The 24628-nt window shown below is 40.1% G+C and overlaps 1 protein-coding gene across 3 annotated transcripts in view; it reads left to right on the top strand.

The window, feature by feature from the left end:
* Positions 1-24628, top strand: part of FGFR2 (fibroblast growth factor receptor 2) — a 110524-nt gene that overhangs the window by 40222 nt on the left and 45674 nt on the right. For all 3 annotated transcript variants that reach the window (XM_083616885.1, XM_083616887.1, XM_083616886.1), the window contains one exon: positions 13660-13783. In XM_083616885.1, the coding sequence (XP_083473011.1) occupies positions 13660-13783 (124 nt within the window). The remainder of the gene's footprint in view (positions 1-13659; positions 13784-24628) is intronic.

Genomic DNA, 24628 nt, shown 5'->3' with positions numbered 1-24628 from the left:
GACCAGTGGTCTGGCTTTGTACAATGTGGGTTCCTATGTTCCTATTCACTGTGTTTATAATTAAACTCAGATTTGAAGCTCTGATATGCCCAGAAGCCTGCCTCTGCTGAACAATGCTGGCCCTAACTATAGTAAATTTCTGTAGAGTTTTGAGTAAATGGTAAAAGCACATGCAGTACCTTTAAAGGAGTCTGGTTCTGGCTCTCTTCATCTTCCCTAGAGCTTTTTTTGATCAGACATTGTGAATAGAGCTCTTACTGAGTAAGGGGTTAGTGGTGAAACAGCAAAGGGGAAAAACACTTTACGAAAACATTGTTTGTAGAAGTGTTCTTAACAGTCTGTGCTTTTGTGCTACGACAGCCTAGAATATTCCAACTTGCAGACATATAGTAAAACAAAGCAAAACAAAAATCTTACGGCTTGGTGACTGCACACTTAATGAGCAGGAAGACTATTTTTATGGATTTTATGGTCTGTGAAATAGATGCAGAAAGCAGTGTTTTGAGGGCAAGTAATTGCAATTACTTAAAATGGTTTGCCTGAATTGAAAGTAGCATCGGATTAGTTGTTTCCATTCAAACTGTGAGTTACTGATTAGAAAGGACATCTAGAGAGGTTAGCTAGAGTGCCAAGTTAGAGTTAATATTAAACCTTTAGGTACCTACTGGGGTCAGGGAGGGGAAAAACACTAGGATTTGATAATTTTGCTTTTATTTGGTTATTTAAGCTGACATGTGGATGATCTTTATGTATGTAAAAACAAAACAAACACTTCCACAAAATAACCCTCATCAACTACGAAAAACAAAAACCCTCACACGAAAAGAGTCATCATTAAAGAAACCTTTACTGTGAATAAAATATGCACAAAATCTAGTTGGACTTTTATGTACACCATTAGGCATGTTGAACTCTCCAAAAAACACTGTCCCCTTCTTGTGGCAGCTCAGCCAATGGGAAAAGTGTAAGCGGCAGGAAATGTATGCTGGGCACCATGCATGATAGGGTGAGAAGGATACAAAGTGCAAATGGTTCCCACCTTTTGTATTTTGCAGAACGGGCAATTAGTGATAGAAGTGGGACTTGCTACAAAATGTTGCAGGTGCGCTCAGGAGGGTGTAATTTTGATAATGCACCTACAAATATCATAGCAGCTTTGTAGACCTGGAGAGGAAGCTTCAAATTGAGCCATGAAGCTCAAGCTCTCATAAGTATGGATGCAGTTTGTATATGCAAAAAAGAAGAAAGTGGCCTGGAAAATAAAAAAAGGGCCAATCATGTCTAACTGGCCTAATCAGAGGAAACCAGGTGCGCTTTGAGATGAAATTATAGTGGGGCAGATGAAGACTTAGCTGTGGCAGCTACATGGGTCTCAGGGGATGCCAAGGTGCCCTCAAGGATGGTTGGTGAGGGCTATAGCATTAATACCCCTTAATGGCCTGTGACTTTCTTAAAGCATCCAGTTAAGTGGTTTTTCATTATATGAATTCTGCAAATATGAATTCATATATTTGTTCAAGGGCGCAAATGCCTAACTTAAGTTTGTAAATCTACAATGGCCAATTTGTTCCAGCCCTTTACTGCTCTCCATGGTTTTCTTACCAGGATAGTTTATAAGTTTTACCATAATGTGTGAATAACCTCTGAAAATATGCCCGCTGCAAATGCTAAAGAAGACAGGCTTTAAAATCTTTTATTTTTTTCCTTTCTAGCCAGATTTCCTATAGAAAGTGTCAGTTTTTCCAGAGATGGAGGCATGCTAATGTTCCAGATGAACATTAATTAATGAAGTAGACATTTCTAACTACATTTGCTTACCTCATAAAATATAAAGGTGCACCTGGCAACACCTCCTTGCTTTTCGTAATACCAAAACGCATAAATGAATTGGCTACCATTCAATGTTACACACTTGTCTTGGGGATGATAGAGTGAAATGAAGCCAATTAAGAAAGTCAGTCTAGTCTTGGAGCACAAGAGAAACTTTGTTCCAATCCTAATGAGTGTTCTGCCTTTTAGGGGAGAAAGGTGTGCAGCTGTTTGTTTCAAAGAATAACAAACACATAAAACTGTAAGCTGATGTTCACTGATTAGAGTCACTTGGCCTGCTTCTAAAATGGAGGGCACTTGGAAAGCAGTCTGAACAGCAGATGCTCTCACTCCCTGCAATATTGCAAGGGGGGAAATCCCACTTGGCTTGCCCAAGAAGAGTAGTGCTCTTTGGATTGTGGCCTTTCACTAGCAGAAAGTCACAGGCTTATGCAATTCTTTGACTTGGGTCACCACTGTAGAGCATTTCCAGATTCAAGATTTTGGTAGGAAGGCAGTGGACTTCCAAAATAGCTTTTCTAATGCCAGAATGGTCTAGGACAAACAACCGCTAAAGAGCTAAAATAATAAAAAAATAAGCCTCCAGACTTTACCTAGAGTCTTTAACTGGGCTGGTTTGCAGGTGTGAAACTGACAAGGGGCTACTTCAGAGGTTGCCAGTTCATCTTGGCAGCAAGCCCCACCAGAAGAAGGTAGCTATTGGAGGAGGTTGTCGGCTGGTCTTGTCATCAAGGTGAACATGCAAGCAGTTTCTCCAGAATATGCCTTGAGAATGTCTCACCTTGATCAAGAGAGCACAGCCTCAGCAATTATAAAAAATAGAAATTGAGCAACTCTTGTTTCCCCTGCCAACACATACATGGTAGTGGGAGAGAGAGAGAATGTCATACCTGGGATAAGGACAACACTTTTCAGTAACAAAAAATTGGAGTAAATGTTGAGAAAATGTGACACCCCCTTACCAGAAGCACACCCTTGAAGGGGCCGTGTGTGAATTGTCCGCCATAAATTAGAAGCAGGGGTATATTTGTTTGCCTTATTCAAAGTGTGTGTGTGTGTGTGTGTGTATGTGTGTGGGTTAGATAATATATTTACCAAATTTAATGAGTACAGTCCATAGACATCCATTAGGTGTAGCAAAAGGTATTCCTGTTTCTCACTGCACTTCTATCATTTTAAATGGTCATTTTTGTGAGCTTTTAAATGTGTATATACAGCCTCTTCAGTTAACCCTGGACTCTCACCAACCCCAGCCAGGGTTTATAGGAGTTGTAGTTCAAAAGCATCTGGAGGGTATCAGGTTGGGGAAGCCTAAACTACAGACCCCAAATGGCATGCTTATTATTACATGAGACCAATGGGTTTCATGGTTACCATTCCTTTCTCTTAAACTCTTTTGACCTCCATGGGTTGCTGTAGCAGAATAATAATAATAAAAACTGGACAGGTCTGGGGTTTATTAGAGTCATTATAGGATCAGAACCAGTTATTTCAGGGAATCACTTTGAAGTCAATGGTTTTGCTTTAGCAGAATTATGAAGTTGGGGGATGGGGAAGACCCCTTGGTATTGGCTAATCTGTGCTTTAGGTTCCTCATGCTATCTCTCTGTATGGATAGGCATGAAAAAAAAGGTGAACCGTTGAGCTGCATTCAGCAAAACATGCCAAAGGATTAGGTTTTTGTAAATCAGATTTGTAGGAAATGGCTCTGATTTTATAGGTATAATATTTCCAACAGACATATTCATAATCCAGATCACCACTAGAAGATAGAAGACATTTTGTGTTACAGTGGAATATTGATATCTGCAACTGCAGTTGACCTCACTTACACAGACTATTGCATTATTGGGGGATGGAAATACAGCTTCTTTTTCTAGTTACAGATAGGTAGCCGTGTTGGTCTGCCATAGTCAAAACAAAATTTTTTTTTCCTTCCAGTAGCACCTTAAAGACCAACTAAGTTAGTTCTTGGTATGAGCTTTCGTGTGCATGCACACTTCTTCAGATAGCTTCTTTTTCTGACATAGCAAGCTAGACGAAGGAAAACCTGACATTACTTATGGCTCCTTGGTTCATCTTAGGGCTTATCCACACTGCTGTTTGCCCAACACTTTCCCCTGGGGAAACCCGATCTTTCGCACTGAATCAGAACAAGAAGCAAATAGGTTTTCTGTAGATTGCAGTTTGTTCCAATTTAGCGCTAAGGAGCAGGTTTTCAATGGGCAAAGGCATAACCACTTGGATCCATGCCCAGAAGACTCAAATCAAGTGAATAACAGCTGAGACCTTTGCTTTCTAGGCACTGGACAAGTGGAAGAGTGTGGACAAGCCCTTTGTTATCATTTTCCTTCTTGAACAGAAAGTGTGATACCCTTTAAAATAAACAAAAAAACCCTGCACATGGCTGTGTGTTTAGCAGTTTGTCCTTTTGTTCGATGAATGTACCATTTCACTTTTTTATTCAGGATGGAAGTGCACAAATGATACCAGTTCTCTAGGAAACTATAACTCAGAAGTTGATTCTTCTGTTGTGAGTGACTCTGTTTTTCAAACATTTGGAAACACTTGGGTTTTCCAAGATACGCAGAGGTCATATTTCAAAGAGCTGTTGGCTTCTTGTGTCTTTTCCAAGCTGAGTGTGGTTCTTCCGACTACCATCCCCATCTCCTCCTCACATACATGGCTGTGGGTCTTTGGAAGAATTCCTGTATAATCTCCCCTTCCCCAAATGGGGAGCCTGTGTGGACCGTAGCAAGATAGTGCATGCCAATAAGATTGAACAAGGTTCTTTACTTTCTTTTTCACCTCCCAGAAAGTAAATCAAGTCCTATCAGTTTTTACTGCTTTAAGTATTAAAAGGGGTGTTTGTTTCCACAGCTGTGTTTTGATAAGCTACATTTACCACAGCCCTTTTTACACACTGTAGCTCAGCTTGGGTAAATATATGATAGTTTTCAATATATGGATGCAAATCTATAGGAGCCACGTAACCATTTGCCTTGTTTTGTGGAGATTGTGCAGAGTGCGGCACTTCATTCCTTTCTTTGCTGCTCAATTCATGATTTCAGTTTCTGATAACAGAACAGAAATCCATTGTGATTCAGAGGAGTTAAGAGGTATACAAAGTGTTGCCATCCTATGATCATTTTTTATTATGAAAACACAAGAAGAGAATCCTAGAACTGTGGAGTAGGAAGGGACCACAGAGGTCATCTAGTCCAACCTCCTGCAATGCAGATATCTGTCGCCCAACATGGGGCTCAAACCCACGACCCTGAGATTAAGAGTCTCATGCTCTGCCAACTGAGCTATTCCCACTGTGTACAGAAAAAAATTAATACTAAGTGGTGGAGGGAGCGATTACCCTGCACCTCATTGAATTCACTGAGACGTATCCTGGCAAATAGAAGGGAAAGAAATGGAGGCAGTGAGAGATTTCACATTCTTGGGTTCCATGATCACTGCAGGTGGTGACAGCAATCATGAAATTAAAAGACGCCTGCTTCGTGGGAGGAAAGCAATGACAAACCTAGACAGCATCTTAAAAAGCAGAGAAATCATCTTGCCGACAAAGGTCCGTATAGTTAAAGCTATGGCTTTCCCAGTAGTGATGTATGGAAGTGAGAGCTAGACCATAAAGAAGGCCGAAGAAGTGATGCTTTTGAATTATGGTGCTGGGGGAGACTCTTGAGAGACCCATGGACTGCAAGAAGATCAAACCTATCCATTCTGAAGGAAATCAGCCCTGAGTGCTCATTGGAAGAACAGATCTTGAAGCTGAGGCTCCAATACTTTGGCCACCTCATGAGAAGAGAAGACTCCCTGGAAACGACCCTGATGCTGGGAAAGATGGAGGGCATAAGGAGAAGGCGACGACAGAGGATGAGATGGTTGGACAGTGTTCTCGAAGTTACCAGCATGAGTTTGAGCAAACTGTGGGAGGCAGTGGAAGACAGGAGTGCCTGGCGTGCTCTGGTCCATGGGGTCACGAAGAGTCGGACATGACTAAACAACAACAAGTGGTGGAAGGAGAGATTACCCTGCATCTCACTGAACTCACTGAAACTTATTCTTAGACATGGGTAGGATCAGGCTGTGAATATGTAGCAGTATTGTGTGCCCTGTTATAGCATGGCTGAGAGCATCTCTTTGTATAGGTTGGATGTGTCAGCCCTATCCTGTGTCTCTTCTATGCAGCTCATTTTTCCATTATCCCAGAGATCAAAACACAGTTACTTCTTTCCTGTCACGTAGAGAAGGTTAGCGACTCTTCCTCATTTGCATGCATGGAGGAACTCACGGGGATTTCACCATGACTATGGGGACTATGGTACCAAACTGGAAAAGGAAATGCCATGGATACCTCCATACTGGCATCATAAATTGGCTCCCACTATTGTTTCTATATGCTGTAACAGAAAAAGATCTCAGGACAAGTCAGCTGGAGACAGGTGCGATTCAGAGCAACTGATCACTGCTTAAAAACCTGTTCACGTACTAGATCAGCAAGGCAAGTGAAAGGTGGCAGCTTGCATGTGACAGCCTGTTTTCCTAACTATGTCACTGCATTTAAAAAAACTTACTTTGGAGGCTCAAAGCTCCCAAACATATGATCAGCAAAATCTATAGCTATAGCCACTGGCCTGGATCCTTAAAAAAGCTAACTAACAAACAAAAACCCATCTAACAAAATTGAGTGCAAAGTTCTAGTGTATATTGACCTTTTTCTTTCTTTTTTTAATAAGGAAGCTAAATAACATGAAATGCACTCATCTAGAAGCATTCTGATTGGCTGTTACTATCCAGTAGTTGGGTCATGAGTTTTCCCTGAGGCAGATGAAGGCAAGTAAGATAGAATAAATCTAGGAGGAGATATCAAAAGACTCTGTTTCAAATGCAGAACTCATTGTAACAGTTGGCAGCGCAGATATTGTCTGCAAGTTGGGGGATGCGGAATCCATTAGCTGAGGTTTCTAGTTCTTGAACAACCTTGCTCAGTGAATTGTCATTTTTAGCCCTGAGAAGGATTGTGTTCAGAGCTTGTCAAAACCTGCTTAGAGAAGCCAGGGTATTTTTTTCCCTACCCTTGCTTCTTTTTAGTTAGAACAACATTTGTCTGTTATCCCAGTCTGGCAGGCATAGGCCAAATGTCATGCTGCAGAATCATACGAAGGTTGGCTTTGTAAATAGGTTAATTGTGCTGTCACTGCTCATGGTCTTCTTCCCGTCCACTCATGCTCGTCACCCAGTCTAAAATTTAAGAGATTCCTCTTATTTCTTTGGAGCCCAGTAGCTTTGCTTTCCTGGTACTTAGTTTTGCTCCAGCACACAGCTTTCTGGGATTATTCTTACTGTATTCCAGCAAGTGGATTCTCAAGGTTCCTCAGGCGGAACTGGTGCCCCTCGCTGAAGAAGCTTGAATGTCTACCAAGCATAATTGTGCATATTTGATATGGCACTCTCTGAACTTCCATTAGACGGGTTTGGCGAAGGTAGCATGTTGGAGTCCAAAACAGGATGCCTATAAAGCCAGCAGTTGGGTTGTTTATGCGATACTTCAAAGGTCTGTACCGGGATCTTTTTGTTAGTGGTTTTGCATAGTAAACATAACTGAACTCTAGTGACTGCTGAAAGCATAATTTCCATCTTTTTTGGCTGTCTCTTAAGTGGAATAACATTCTGTGACAGAACATAGGTTTTCATATTATGGTATGTGCTGAAGCACAAATGGCTTGCCTAATGTAAAGAAGAGGTTGCCCACATGTCTATCTGAGGACTGTTTATTCCACTAGAAAGTCTCAGCTTCAGCCAGTTGTGTTCATACTTTGCATGAGCTAAATCTTCATTGAGTAGTGCAGAAGACTTACAACATTTTGCTCCTCAGAACTAGTTTCATAAAGAGGAGAGAGGGACTCTAAAAAAAGAAATACGTGCTGTCCACATTAACAGTCTGCCCAGACTTTGTGAACTGATGAGGATTGATTGGGTGGTTAACAGCTTGATTCAGTAATCTCCCAACAGCTAACAGCCTCTTCAGCAAAGAAAAAGATAGATCTTGTTAGGTTTTTGCCTTGTCAACAAGATGAATAACTTGAGCCATTGTAAATGTAGTTTCTTGACACTGTGTCATAAACACTTTGTGCAACTAAAGTGATTATTTGGTATGACGTAGGTAGGCTTAAAAGTTGTGGGCTTAAAAGTAGACACAGTATCAATCTCACTTAGAATATTAGATGAATATTGTCAGTGTAGCAGGTTCTCCCCCAGCCCTATCCACAAACCTGGCAATATCTTCGTGTTCATATTATATGCAATGTAACTGATGGTGTTATCTTCCCAAATTAGACACTGGAATGGCTGCCGTCTCAGACAGTCTGCTTTTCATATTTTCAAACCAGATAGGGTAAAGAGACCAGGTTTATGTTGGCTAACTATAAAAAAAATTGTGTGTGTGTGCATGTGTGTGTGCATGCGCACACACCCCCTCCCCTTACAAAAATCAGAACATATGAAGGTATTTCTCTTTTGTTGTAAAATGATGATGAGGAACTAGGTGTGTAAAATGTGAAGCAGCTGAGATGCAGGGGAATGTCATTCCTAAAACATTTTTGGACCTGGTTTCAAGCTTCTACTTGGGCAAATCTGAGGAAAATCTCTGCTTAGTCTAAGGAAAATAATTGACTGCGTCTGTATGATCATATCTCTGCTTAATAAGCCGAGATATAAGTGAGCCTTTTCACTCAGCATACAGGACATCTAAAAGATTGTCTCACCCATTATAATATGCAGCTGATCACAGCATTCTGCCAGATGGGGTCTCCTAAAGGTACCATCTCATCAAGAGGTCTGTTCCATATGATGTAGGAATTGGGACTTTAGTGTCGGAACAGTTACCCTTTGGAATTCCTTCCTGTTGTGTATCAGACAGGTGTTGTCTTTATTTTATTCTCCATGTCTGTTGAAGACCATCCTCTTTCAACAAAGCTTTTAAGTGGAAATCTTTGCCCCAATCTGTATCCCTATTGGATTTGAAATTGTTTTCATGTTGTTGTTTTTTAAATTGCTAAATCACTTCATGAAATGAATGAATAAGTAAATGCAGCCCTTTGCTTCAGCCAAGCAAACAAACCAGTGAGACTTCCATTACCTATTTTGCTGTGTCATCCCAACCAGGAAACTGTGGTTAAAGGCTTAAGAACCAGCCAGACCATTATATTGTCTTAATATCTGGACTTGTTCAAAAGCTGTTGTCTATAGTTTCCCCATTAAGATGATGATGATGAAGAGTTTGGATTTGATTTCCTGCTTTATCACTACCCTAAGGAGTCTCAAAGCGGCTAACAATCTCCTTTCCCTTCCTCCCCCACAACAAACACTCTGTGAGGTGAGTGAAGCTGAGAGACTTCAGAGAAGTGTGACTAGCCCAAGGTCACCCAGCAGCTGCTTGTGGAGGAGCAGGGAAGCAAACCCTGTTCACCAGATTACGAGTCCACCGCTCTTAACCACTACATCACACTGGCTCTATTAATTTGAATTAATTTGAAATTTCCTGGTTGGTTTGCCCGTTCATCTGAAGGAAGAAGCAAAGCAGCTGTGCATGTCACCAAAGGTCTCATTTATATATTAGTGTATTAAACTGAGATAATCTGGACTCACGTAGGACTCTTTCATGAGAGACTACCGAAAGGGGAAGCACAAGTAAGGCTGCACTCCTAGGCTTGCATACTTGGGAGTGTACCCCACAGAGCTCAGTGGGACTTCCTTCTGGGTTAACAAACATAGGATTACACCACAAGTCATATTTTTGCTTTGAAACGCAAAGAAGAACATCATACCTTCATCATGTGTGAGAGATGCATGGGATCCAGATGTGGATCAGCTCATACATATACCACAGTTTGCCCAATATATTTTTTTACCACTTTCAGAAATACGAAAGAACCTTCATCTTCAATTCTTCATTAGTAAATGAGGGAAATAATAGGGGTTCTACATTAGAGTGATTGGAAGGACATGTGAGATAAAGCCTTTAAGTACATTGTAGATTAACAGTGCTATAGTAATTGTGTCTATTGGTTACAATTACAGAATCATATTTTTAAAAAATCTTTAGCTGCAGATATTGTAAAAGCTATTTACACACAGAGGAACAGAGTGCTTGCAAAAGTGTGAAATATGGTAAAGCAGTTCATAGCTACCATATTTAATAAATCAGTGCAAGAAGGAAAATATCTCTGATAAAGGCATGGGGCATGTTAATTCCCATAAGGCAGCACACACTCTATTTGCAAGTTGAAGAGTACTGCAGCGGAGCTTAGAATGAAGAGGTCATTAAGGAATCTTCCATGGAAAGAAGTAGATATTCTACATTACTTTAAATTGTATGAGTTTGAGATCAGCCTATAGCTAGGGATTGAGAAGACTTAAATATAAAGGTAAGGACATTGGAGCATGATAGGTGGAGTGCTGTGGAAACTGTACAGAGTTTTGGAAAGAAATGATAAGATGGTGCTGGTAGGATTTTAGCAGACGCTGTCCAGATTCAATGAATGGCATTGAACTATAATGTAAGGGAACGAACAAGTTGTGTTTTCTGTGTGCTAGAGAACTGAATGAATTATCTGTGTTAGCTAATTCACTTAATCAGATTGATGTGTTGTGGGCTTTGGGTTGAAAGGGTCTTTGCCATGTGCAAAACGTTCACTGAAACAGTAATGATTGTTTCAGAAGGTGCCCAGCTTGCAACTCAGCCTTCATGTACCACACAAAGGGGCTGAAAGTGAGTCAAGCAATAGCACAATATGTGGATGACTGAGTGCTTGTCAAATTCATTAAAAAAACCCACTAAGTTTAATCGGGAGAACTGCTCCAAACAGTTGCTGTGTAGGATGTGGGAACTGCTTTGGTTTCAAGTTCCTGTAGGGGCAAAGATGTATGCATTTTGGGTTCCCAGTATACATCAGTAAACATCTTTTATCCTTTCCGTTGCACCCTATAGTTAGCCCTCTTTTATATAACTGCTCTTTATAATTCTCTACCTATGTTGAGCTACTCCTGCCTGAGTCACAGTGCGGATGGGGGAATGGGACATTGCAGGAGCAGTGATTGTTAAGACCGAAACTTCGGCTCCTAACAGACTGTTTCCTGGTGTGTAATAGCTAACTGAATGTACAAAGCACACCCAAATTTTCATTCTGGAATTGATGCTTATCTTATATCACATTCCTGACCAGGAGGTTAGCATTGGGCTCATAAATGTGAAAAAGCAAGAGTTGAAAAGGGGAAAAAAATGCAGGCACAGAAAATCTTTTTTCTGATGCTTTAAAGTTCAAAGCCTGCATTCATAACATAGCAGTACCGGTGCCTTGCTGCCTAATGAGACTCTTAGGAAATAAAAGAGATTTTATGTTAACTATGGCCAGTAACCAAATAAGGACACAAAAGTGCGTTACTTGTGTGCGGCAGGATCTTTGCTGAGCTGAGAAGCTGCTCTTTTAAAAAGTGGGGATATCCCTTTGGTGATGAAAGTTACTGCAGTGGAAATGGAAAGCTGCAACTGAAGTTCAGTGCACAGATCTCTCCTGTACGTTTATGTCCTGACCGACGTACTACAGACTTTGTGTACTTGAAAGAGAACCATGACAGTGGTGACTTTGCCTTAGTATAAGGTGTTTCTGTTCTTTCAAGCCAGGACACCCATGTATTTATTTATTTTTACCAATCTCTCCTATCCATGAAAAGCCTCCCCTCCCCCAGCTGCTTCAGCGATCTGGAGGGTTTGAGGATCCTGCTGATCAGAGTTGGAAAATGGTTTTAGGCATTCCTGCATGGGGGGCGGGGAATGGGCAAAAATTCTGTGCCCTGACTTGTGCAAGCAATAGCATTTTCCCCTAAGAGTCACCGCTGAATAAAACCCCATCACTTTTCACAAACAGCAGATGTGGAGGAACACCTGTTTCTAGGTGACATCATGTGTACCTGCAGGCAGAAACACACACGATGAAGTATTCCTCTGTCAAAACCAAAGCAAAATGCTAAAATCCTGTACATAGATAACCCAGTGTTGGGGCCACCCCTTTGCCTGACATGCTGGTTTTCTCTGTACAAAGCTGTTGAGTAGTTGTTTTTGTATAAAGGAGCATATAATCTATCTGATCTTCACCCTTTACATTCCTCCTCACAACATAATAAGAACAGAATTCATTATGATGTAATTGCAGTCCATAGAACTACAATCTGTGAAACACTAAAATATCTTCTTCTTTTTTTATACCAGCAACAACTGAAACAGGATCAGCAGGGTATAAAATCAGGCAGCTAAAAAATGGAAAGGTTAAAAAAGCAGCAGCAGTTAAATATGAAGCACTAAAATGCTAATTAAAAGCTGCTTGGATATATAAGAATGAATGTTTAATTATTAAGACACAAAAATACAATCTCAATAATAAAGTTACAAAATAATAACAAGGAAGTCACACACGGGTGGAGGGAAGACACATGGCAAGAAATAAGAAATCGATATTTTTTGGTACATAATGAAATGTGAATGTGAATTTACAAATTAATGTATATGTATTATTATGTAAAGATTTCATATATGTATTGCAACATTAATAAAAAATAAAATAAAAGCTGCTTGGAATAGAAAAGTCTTCAGTGCCTTTAAGGCTGACAGTATACTGGTCACACATGCCTTCTTAAGAAGAAAGTTCATGAACAGAGCTGCCACCCAAAAGGCCCTGTTTATGATTCCTTCCCCTTTAATATTTCTTGATGGAAGGCTCATGAGCAGAGCCTCAGAGGCTGTTCTTAAGGATTGGTCCGGTTTATGCAGAGGTCAGCACTGCTTCCCATAACTAGGCATAAGGGCAGCCACCAGCACCTATGACACAAAGCTCAGCGGACGTTAAACATCTGTTGTTGTTTTAGGAACTCTGTCCCCAGAGGTAGTGTTCACATATTGTAGTCGATTAAAAGAATGAAAAAAGTTCCTAGCCTCTCTCCCACATCTCTATATAAAATCTCTGATGTGCTATCAGGGATTTGCCAGAGAACAGACTAGGTTGTAATCCTTGAAATGGGAAAGTGATCTGTGTGAATTTCAACGTGTAGCATTTCTCAGCACTAAAGAATATGGACTAGGCCATGTTTATTCAGAACTCCATGATCTATGTAGGGCTTTGGATTGCAGCTGTACCTCTTAAAATCTCAATAAACAACGGGAGCCATAGGTAGGGCGTTTAGTCATCTGGAAGTATGCCCTCTGTGCTCATCACTGTTCTCCATCTCCTGTGACTTTTCATAACTCTTGTGAGCCAGTGAGGTGTAGTGTTTAGAGTGGGTGACCTGGGCTCACGGGGCGATCTACCCCCCAGGGTTGTGAAGGTAAAATGCAGATGGGGAAAATCATGTATGCCTCCTTGAGGTCCTTGAAAGAAAGTGTGACATAGATCAATAAAAAGTCACTAAACAAATACTTCACTTTCTGTTCTGTTCTTTCAGTTCAGAAAATCACAGATGTCGGCACTTAGAATGAATTTGACCAGATAATTACATCCATGCAGAATTGCTAATTTTGTATCATTTGGGTTTTTGTTCCTGCTGTATTTGGAGTTTTGTGACACTGCCACCGTGCTGACATAGTGATGCAGGTTATTCCACTATGGATTTCTAAGCATCTGACTACTTTTCAGGGGTACCACAGCCATTGTAGAAAAACAGGGTAGAAAAAGAATGAATTATTTGAAGGGTTAAAATGCATCATCTTTGTGAGCCCATTATGAGGGTTGGTGTGAGCTAATTAAAACACTTTTGAAATTCTCTTAGGTCCGAAATCAGCATTGGAGTCTTATAATGGAGAGCGTAGTCCCATCAGACAAAGGAAATTATACCTGTATTGTGGAGAATATTCATGGATCCATCAACCACACGTACCACCTTGATGTTGTTGGTGAGTAAACTCTCAGTGGCTAAATGTTTTGTTTTCTTTCTTTAAGTGATGACTTAGATTTATTTTCCTCCTAATTATCTTTTTTTTTAAAAAAGGTGAAAATAACTAAACGTAAAACTTAAAATGGACTTAGAATGGAGCATATGTGAAGTAGAATAGGCCATACCATGAAGCAGTGAACATTAGTTGCTTCAGATCAGGCCCTGTTTTTCTGTTAGTTTGAATTCCTGTTTTTATATTCTTTTCTGGTACTGTTGTGTTTTTGTTTTAATGATCATTATTGTTCCTGCTTAGATTTTAAAATACTAAACTGTTTATAAGTGCTCTTAAGTGCAGTAAATTAACAAATTGAATGATGGTTTTTTTAAATTTAAAAATGATAGGTCCTTGACATAATTCAGGGTTAATCTTAATCACTTTGATAGGTTTAATTTGTGGTGTGTAGCCTGATTCTTTACGACCCAAAGAAACTTAGGATGTTGGAGAGCTATAGATATCTCTCTTCCCCCTCGCCACAGCAAAATCTCCTTATTCAGCTGAGGTGAACTAACCTGGAGACTAAACCATTTTTATTTTGTTTGAACACTTGTTTAAACAATGTTTATTGAAGGTGCAGCTCCAACGGCTGCCAGGAATGGTAGTAAATTGCGTTCCACATGACTCCATCCTGTACAGACCAGCTGCTGAAAGGGTGCAGCTGAATTATGTTCCCTCACCAGGGAGTGGGTGTGTCCACAATATCTAGCAAAGGAGGAAACCAAGGGAATATATACACTTCTCTCCTAAGAGTATTTTCTCCTTTCCTGGACAGTACTTCAAAGAATTGTGTTGCAGAAAAGAAGTAGGGGAGTCTAGAAGGAAAAAACTTCTTTTAAAATACCAGGAATGAAACTGTCTGAAAAAGACACTGTCTTGAAATCCCCACAGTGTGTGCAGTTTTACTTTTTTGGGAAATTTTCTTTTGTTTTCTGAAAGTTAGGCAAATATTTACCAGAAGCCCCTAGCCTCTTCTTCCTCTTTAAGCTTTTCAATGCCTTACATTCAAGAATATTCTGCACAGTTTATTTTTCCTGGCAGAAAATATTGGTGACTTGCATGAATGAATGGAATGGTAATGAGAGTTATGTCATTTATTGCTATGTCTGCTACTTTCATAGAGAGAATCATAAAAGTAAACAGTAAGGCCAAGATTTTCCATCGTGATTAGGGGTTTCTGAATGTGCTCAGTTGCCATCATGGGGTCTCGTTTCTTCTTCTGAGGGTCTAGAAATGCACTTTTTCTGAAAGCATGTACCTCCCTTTCTTAGAGGAAATCTATAGTATTTACAAACCCATTTTGGAAAATGTAGTGTTTGTCTGTTAATACTGCCCAATTTAATGGGTTCACCACAGGGCAACCAACTGTGGTCAGTTGTGTACTAAATATGAACTCTGAAGAGCAAATGTCCCTTCATATTTAGTACACAACTGACCACAGTCGGTTGCCCTGTGGTGAGCCCATTTTGCTAAAACACACTGACACTCAATTAAATTTGAAACAATTGAGTAAATTGTGGAATAGAAACCAGATTTAAATTGGGCAGTATAAAATGAATTTCTCTTTGCTTGTTTTAGTTGTTTGCCCTTCTACATAAACTAATCTGCTGGAATTTATGTTTATTATTATTACTACTATTACTATTATTTTTACTATTTTCTTCACTGATGAGAGATTAACAGATTTTGAGTCAGGATTCTAATTTGATGTGAAGCTCATATTAATGATCATTTTACCACACATCTTACCATAGATTTGCACGTTATGTGTAGTAAAATCTTCCTTAATACTTGGCTAGGATAATGCAGATGACCAAGCTTTTATAGAGCTGGAGAGTAATTTACCCAATGGTAATTTGACCAGGGAGGAGGGGGAGAGAAGGAAAGAGTAGCAGAGGCAAATTATGAAGTATGTCTCTTACTGCTCCAGTCCTGGCGAAGGTGATGCCAAACATGAAAAGCATAGAGAAGATGAATTGGGTGTAGGAAAGAGAAGTGGAAGTACTCAGGAAAGTTAATTAAATCTTCAAAAAAAATATGTTCATGAATAATCCAGTTACAGTGTGTGGATTTGTGATAAAAGTTCAGAGCGTTAACCCAGAAATCTAAACCCTTTCCCCTTTATTACTCTTTCATCTCTTCTTGTACTTGCCCTTTTTATGTTCCAGGGATGAAGAGGAGGAAAAGCAGTATTAATAGTTGAGCTTCATGTGATACACAGGCATAGATTAGTGTAGGGAAGGAAGCCTCTCAGACATTATTCGTTCCTTGTGCTTTCAGCTAAGCTAACCTGTGGGCTCCCTTCTTTTCTCTCTCTCTTCCATGGGTTCAGCTGATTTCAGAGCAGACCTGTTTGATATTAATAGTAATGAATAGTGTTAAAATATGGCAGTACGTTATACGAATGTGTCTGTGTGACACATTGTAGTGTAACCTCTTATTACCTCACAGATTTTGGAGTTTTCTCAGCAAGCCTGTTGCCAAATGGTGACACAATGCTAAATTGGGAATAGCCATTATTAACTTGCCTGTAATAACTTTTGAAAGCCTGAATCTTTCGCCGTGCATGCACTAATAGCTAGCAGAATGTGAAGGGTTTCATTTGAAGTGCATATGCTAAATATTCTCAGCTGTTAGCTCAGATTTGTGAACGTAGGAAGTACATCACCATCTGATATTTTGCTGCAAATGTGAGAAGAACATTTGGCTGTAAGCAGAATTTTCTTAGTAGTCCAGTTAGCTTCTGGCTGCACAGTAGAACTTGTCTGGAGACTCGGAAGTAAAACAGACACTGCCTTAGGTGGACATTTTGATGATTGGTAATGTTCTCTACTTTTCGTGTTTCTTGTACTGAAATTATGACTTTGATTATTTGCAACAGAATGCTGTGTGCTTGTGCATGTGTCTGGCTTCCACATTGAGGAGCCAGAAAAGCTATAGAAGGGTGAAGTGATCCAAACTGGAAATAAGCCCACTCATTCCCTGGCAACCTGATAATGCACTCTTACCTTGCTCTTGTCATGCGCTTGGGATGACCCTGCAGAGAAGCAACTGCTGCAAACTCTAGATAGGAACATTGTTGATAGCAGAGAAAATGGAATAGAATTTGGGTACTAATCGGAAAGGCAGCCGTACAGTTTGGGGCTGCAGATTACGGGAAAAGGCAGAGAACATTTTATTCTATTTTTTTAGAGGATAGAAATGTAAGATCCTTCTAGCTCAGCATCTTGGCTTCAGTGGTACATATACGGCTTTGATGAAATCAGCAATTAAATAAACTGCAAGTATTTTTTACTCTTGAGTTGTAAGTTACTGAAGGCTACCACATGCATTAAGGGTTTCTGCCTTAGCTATTTTAGCAGTAAATGATGAGCTCTACTGAAAATGACTGGCTCTGTCTAAACTCAGTAACTTTGTTGCCCATCATGTTCTTTTCAGTTCAACAGCATAATGTTGTAAAAAACAAAAACAAACCCTGGTCTGTTTAAAGTCTCTCTTGATCTTCATATGTCAGATAGCTACAGTTCTGGTGCTGTGAAAAAGGACAAACAACTGTTCCCTATTTACTTTTGCCAGTTCATTACATGTTTTATGTATCTGTTGTTCAGCAAATGTCCTTGGCGTTGTCCCGTTTTCAAGATGGGGCTCTTGCTTAGTAGCTAGGACATGCCAGTGTTTACATTTCGGCTAGTATAGTCTCTATTGAAGGAGAGAAGATGACATGTTTTTAAAGCATCTATAGTACAGTTTGCCACTTCTGTTTTTCTCTGAGTACATCTTCGTCCCCCATATAAATTGGCAACTTGGCCAGTAATCACCTGGCTGCTCCACATTCATGTAAGCCTCTCCCAACCCCTTTCTTTTAATTAGAATTTCAGGAATTTCAATATTGGTCAATTTTTTAAATGATCATATTCCAGGTATAAGATTGCCTTAATGCAGATCCTTAAAACAATGCCATAGTGGGTGTAATGTAGGTGGGAACCTAAAAGGGTGAGCAGGCACTGAGTAATATGTGTCTGTATTTTATGATTATGGCAATAAAAACATGAGTCTTAGCCTGTGGAAGTAATCATTTCCCCACAAGAATTGTACCATATAAACTAAGCTTGTTGTTCAGAGCTTATATTGGGAGACGTTTGTCACGTTTATTATAAACGAAAGAGTTATGGACCATTTCACTCAACATGAATTTTCTGTATGATATCACTTCTGAATGCCATAACGTGCAGTGAACAGAAGTAGTTATTTTACTGAATCGCCTGCATGCTTCTTGCTGAGCATAAGTTCGTTACATGCAACATTGCATGCATGCATCGGGAGTAACTGATTTCATAAATGGTAGTGACATATGTGTAGGAAACTGATCGTGTGTGAAGAGTAGAAAACAGGCTCCATCAATCTAGTGCCCTGTAGTTGTTTTCGTCTAGAATTACAGGCAGCATGGCAAGTGGTAAAGAATGATGGGAGCTGTAGTCTAACGACTACACATTAAGCAAGTCTGGTCTACAGCCATGTACAGTGGGACCTCGGGTTAAGTACTTAATTCGTTCCAGAGGTCTGTACTTAACCTGAAACTGTTCTTAACCCGAAGCACCACTTTAGCTAATGGGGCCTCCTGCTGCTGCCAATTTCTGTTCTCATCCTGAAGCAAAGTTCTTAACCTGAAGCACTATTTCTGGGTTAGCAGAGTATGTAACCTGAAGCGTATGTAACCTGAGGTACCACTGTATTAATTCACTCATACTAAGTGTGTGACTCATACTAGGTGGTGTGGCCAAACTATGGTTTGGGTGTTGGGAACATGCTGTACACTTTGCACATGTAGATTCTGTCCCCCATGTCCCACTGAGTGTAAGTTTGCGAAAGGATTGAACAGAGATTGAAAATGAGTCACTTACTTGGTCTTTGACATAAAGTATGGCTGATGATAGCCATAATTAAAAACGTTATGGTGTTACAACCAAGCAACAGGGTTTGTGTGTAATTATTACAGCAGTCAGAGGAAGGGTAAGTTACAAGTCTACAATGGTGAGCCTATGTCAGTCTGGAAGAAGCACTGTGAACTTGTGCATTATAGCTCAGTTGAGTCTATGTATGGCTGTTCTGAGGCACAATGGAAGTTATGAACATAGGGAACAGCAGCCATATATTATGTCTGTGTAATAAATAGGTATTTGCAGTGGGCTTATGTAAGATTATTGTTGGGTAGGTTGTACTGCTGGAGTCCAAACACAAAACACAATAAAGGGTGTGAGAGTAATTGTCACGTACCTATCCACAGGTATTAGCAGAACTCTTTCTCCAAAGCAGTAGTGAGATATCACTAAAAATAAAACATAATAAAACATTTCATTTGTTTTCAGGAATTAATTAAGGGTAGCCTTCAGGCCTTTCCAAATGTCTGCTCAAGCTCAAGTTGATCTTTGTACAATATTCCACAACTCCTCTGACAATAATGTTATATCCTTTGTGTAGTTGATGAGGGTATAGGGAGAGCCTTTTTATCACAGGGGATATTCAAGTTGGTGTCCTTACAAGGTTTAGTTGAACCTTATTCTGCCACAGCAGTATAGAAAACTCCATCCTTAATACAAACGTTCAGGTGCTGCTTAATTAATTTCCAGCAAGAGTTAAATGTATATAGTCTACCCAAGTCACAACTTGCTTTCTGGCAGCGAGGTTTGCAGTTGTTGACTAACTCTTTACAGGAGCAAGGATAAGCCTGACATACTTACCTGAGCACTTGAGGGCTGGGACGTGCTGAGACAGGGGCAGAGGCAGGCAGGAATCCACACTGGTGCTTGCCTCTAGGTATTTGGATAAACCGAGAAGGAAGAAACTTTCTTTCAAAGCAAGAGAAAAGCCTGACTGTGGACTTTACACCTGGCATGGGCTTTTGGCAACACTTGAGCAACTAGCTCAGAGAGAGGGAGAGGAAAGAAACCCTACACAAATTGTTTAGAGCTAGAGGCTGTGTGCTTTGCTCTTAGCGAATGTCATTGCTTATCAAAGGGTTTTAAAAAAAAATCCAGGTGCTGTTACTCATTGGATCTGTCATACTTGCATTGCGTCTTTTGGATCACACAGCCCCTCACTTAACTTACTTCCTTGCCACTACATGCCCATATGCTCACCATCTATTTGCTCTGTCCTTCTTAATGCTGTGCCAAAAATATATTATGCAATTTTGATAACCATTCTTCATGAATTAATGAGAAAAGAAATTTTCTTATCAAAGTGGAGAATTTTTTTTCATGTCATTCTCATGAGTGGGGTGCTGGATATTCATTGCATTTGTTTTAATTTCATGGCAGCTGAAGTGTTTTGTAAGTGTCCTTTCTTTTATTCTGCAAACCATATCATCTAAGATATGTATTCTGCAGCCTCCCCAGATGCCTGCACTTTATAAAAACCTCATGTCATCATTGGCTGGACTTTCCCATGGACACTGTGCTTCTGTCAGCTATTCTCCTTTTATTTTAAGTGAAGGCATTTTTGAAGAAGTCAGTGCAGAAATCATAGAATCATAGAACTGTAGAGTTGGAAGGGACCACGAGGGTCATCTAGTTCAACCCCCTGCAGTCTTTTGCCCAACGTGGGGCTAGAACCCACAACCCTGAGATTAAGAGTCTCATGCTCTTCCAACTGAACTATTAAGAAGGTAAAATGAAGAACTTATTGAATAAATTAAATTATTGAGCACACCAGTCTCATGCATGCAGTAGCCAGTGTCCCCAGATTCCTGGGCTTCAGTTAAACCCAGGTGTCAATTCTCCCTTGAGGTTTTTTCAGATCAGGAAGTGTGAGCAGCCAGGGAGGCTGCAGAACTTTGGAGAAATAGAAAGAAAAGCACAGGGCTCTTTTGCAGGGGAAGGACACTTTTAAGGAAAATGGAGAACAGGTTTCAGAGTATAGAACTAGCCCTTTTCTACCATTTCCCCAGTTCTTACATATGCAACGCAGGGCACATGCACACCTACACACACCTTTTGTTTCTCTCTCAAGTCCAAAGCTGATGAGAACTCCGGAGCAGAATTCTTGCACTTTAAAGAATATCATCATTTTAAAATTTTGTAATCTTTCTCCAGGGCTGGAAACCAAATTGAGACATTTCTGGGGCAGGCAGCCTTCTAGCCCTGTGTTTTATTGAAAGGTCAATTGCTTTGCAATCAACATTACTAATTAGGACATATTGACATCTCATACTGCAGAGCAGCACTGTGTGGAGGCTGCATGGTTGGCATGCAAAAGGTCCCTGGTCAATCCCTGCCAGGTACAACTGGCAGAGATCTGTATCTGAAACTCTGGAGAGCTTCTGCCACCCTGTGCATGCAATACTGAGCTAGATGCACTTAGGCTCTGGCAGCTTTTGACTTAAGTCAGGTTCCTATGTTCTTATCCTGTAGCTATGAAACAACATTCAGCCGCATTCTCTCTTCCTACGAAGTGTGTAGTTCATTACCATGCTTTCCTAGTAATGCTTTTAGTTGTATGTGCATTACAGTGGTAAGGACATGACATAAAGATGACTATGGCTTATACTCAGACAGCACTTCATTCCATTTCCGTGATGTTTTCTTACCTGATAATTTCTGCATGATACACACTCTTTCACATGACATAAAAGCCCCTTTTGCAAACCAAGTGGAATCGACCAGAAGTTTGGTGCTCATTTCTGTGTAAAATGCTTCCAGAAAAAAATCTGTTTGCAGCCCTGTTAACTCAGAGAACTGCATGAGTTTTGTGCTGTACTTTCCCAACCCTTTTCATGGATGCCAAAATTAGGGAAGGTAATCTTTCTGCCATTATCTTGGGTGAAAGCAAGCACTCATGCGCATAAAGGATGGCAACATGTCCAATGACGTCTGCAGTTGTGTCACAGCATTGCTGCTGGTGTAAATGAAATTTAGCATGACATAGTGTTATATCAATAAAAAACCCCCATAGTTCTATAACACAATTGGTAATTCAGTGTAAAAGGAATGTTGGAAACAAGGACAGAATGTTAGCATTACAGCCAGGAAAACGAATGGAATAATCCCAACATCTGAATGTACCCAGTGAACCAACCATTTATGTATCGTATCCTGGATGGAATGGGACTGGGGCCATAATGACAGCACAGTCCACCTACCCTTCCCTTTTACTCTGTATCAGATTTGGCATTTCAGTGTTATATTTCCAACCGCAATTACCAACCTCGTGCAGCAGTACCATTGCAAGGCTGTATTGTGATGGGGCTGACATAAATGATTTTCATCTCCAAGCATTCCTAACTGCTATCGAGCTCCAAAAAATATCTGATGATATATTGCCAAGAGATTCTAGAAGTGTCTCCCATTTGGCTGGTTCTATGTTTCAGCCGTGTGTGGGAGAAATTGAGTCTTGCATTTCACATTCCAGAGTAGTTCTGCTTTATTCTTTTCCAATCCAAAAATGTTTTTTTATATATATAACAAAGTAAAAAAAAAAATCAAAAACCCTTCAGTCACACTATTTCATTGTTATGCTTTCCATATTTTCCCTCGCCCAAGCAAAGCTGTTCTTGGTAGTTCAGATGTTCTAAAACTTTGGCTTTTGCCTGTGCCATAACAAGGATCATAGTGGTTAACCCCAACATTAGCAGGGTAGACACGACAGCCTCTTCCTCTGGGGAAGCTCATGAAACACACACTGTGGCAGCCTAACAATGGGTTTCTCTGCATGAAGAGCAGACTGGTATTAACACCACTAGCCAGTGATGACAACTGAACATTTTAAAACAAGAACATTCATGTTGCATACTGCAGCTTCTGAGTGGCTGGAGGTGCATTGTATCACTTAAATCTTTGTAACAGATACATTTTCAAAGAGCATAGTTTGATTCTCGTGTGGTAAAACTGGGTGCATAATTAGCAGAGAACATGAAGGATAAAAACATGGTTCTTCCTTACTCATTAAGATATTGGGTGAGGATGGCTAAGTGAAGCTACTTTGTCTGACACCCCCCCCAATAGCTTTACCAAATTTGAATTATGTTTGTTGAAAACTCTGCTCAGTTTCCCCTGTAAGGAAAAGAAGCAGCAGCATCTGTTGCTTTGACATCCGTTGCTTTGACTTCCTACCAGCTGAGTGCACATGTTCAGTATTTGTGAAGCCTTTATTGCCAAGTGATGCCAGATTTCCTATGGAGAATATGTGGGGAACCTTTGGTTCTTCAGATGTTGCTGAAGTACAACTCCCATCAGCCCAAAGAAGCATGTATGTTAGGGGTTGTTGTTCAGAAACATCTGGGGAACCAGAAGTTCCCCACACCTCCTAATGAGTCTGACCATCCATGAAGATATCTGGAGAATATAGTGGGCCACAAGATTAGCAATGGCTATTGCTCATTCTGGGCATATTTTCTTTGTCTGCAGTTTCAAGAACTGTGGTATCTGGAGCTGCATGGATGTGTGCCTAATTGAACTCATGAGTTCTAAAAAATCAGTAGCAACTGTTGAGAACGGAAAATTAAAAACATTCTAGTAGGCATAAGGCTCATACATGGACCTCTGGATCACAGCCATAGTCAACATACCTGAGAGTTTTGCAAAGATACAGATTCCTGAACACTGCTAAGGATTAAATCAGTGATGAAAACATAGACAGAGGTACGAGTTGAACTTGGCAGCAAATTTCTTTAAAGAGTAACAATGCTGTCTTTTTTCAGACTGTCCTAGATAAGAATACTTTGATGTTGAGGAACCAGGCTTCAGATAGGCAAAGGAATAAAAATTGTAAATGTTTTATTGTGCACATACACAACACTACATGTACTTCTGAACTCTGGCTCATTTGATTATTGTTGAATCTGCCAATGAATCTGCCAATGTTTCTTTATGATTCTAAAACTGGCTGTTATCTAGTAATCTCATTCTGCTGCATTTCAACAATACATTGTTTCCCTAATAGTATTGTTTCACTGTTTCTTGTAAGTGCACATGACTGCTAATTTGTAAAGGAGCTTAAACAGTGAGAATACCTTTTGTCTACTGATTATTCAGTCAAATATGCTCTTAGTTGCAGTGAATAATCTAGGGTCTACAGTAACTGCCCTCACACTAACTCCAGCCACTGAAAGTCTTATTGGAATTGTACCATTAGGTGTCCCTGTTCACAAAAAGAGCCGAAATGCAGAACAGTATGTGCTTCATTTCCATGTAGGATTTGAAGCACATCTAAATGTGGATTGTATTGCAGTTAATGGCCACAATCCTCTTGTCATTTGCACAAAGTCCATAGATATTTTGGGGGATTTTCCAGAGACTCATGCCAGAAAGGGGGAGGGGAGCAACCCTCTTCTATCAGAAATTCACACTGTAAGAAAGCTAATGGCCCACTGTGGATCAGTGCATACTTGTAACCAACATATAGCTCATTTTATCCTTTCTCATGGCAGCCTGCAAGTGAAAGAGGTGTGGTATGAAGAGATGTGAATCTTGCTCTAGAAATCATTTTGCTCTTGAGCTTCATCTCACATATAAAACAGCTATGTAGCAATTTTCCTCACAGTTACAGCAGTATCGTGAGTGAATGCTTAAACACATGAGCCAAGCATTGGAACAAGGCTGACCCCAGATAACATTCATTCAACGCTTTCCACATTCTTTATCTGGCCTTTACCACAGCCAAAGATGCTGTACTTGATGTCTCAGTAGATGAAATTATTGGATCATGAGAGTTCTTGTAGATGATGTGCTGAATCACCTGATACTCTGGTATGTCAGCTGTCCATGGCTACATCACAGAGATTTTATCTAAATTTTCTTAACTTCCCAAGAATTT

Source organism: Podarcis filfolensis (assembly GCF_964270895.1).
Source record: "Podarcis filfolensis genome assembly, chromosome: 5".
NCBI classification, from domain to species: Eukaryota; Metazoa; Chordata; class Lepidosauria; order Squamata; family Lacertidae; genus Podarcis; species Podarcis filfolensis.
The sequence above is the reverse complement of the archived record's forward strand: the minus strand, read 5'-3'. Positions and strand labels throughout refer to the sequence as shown.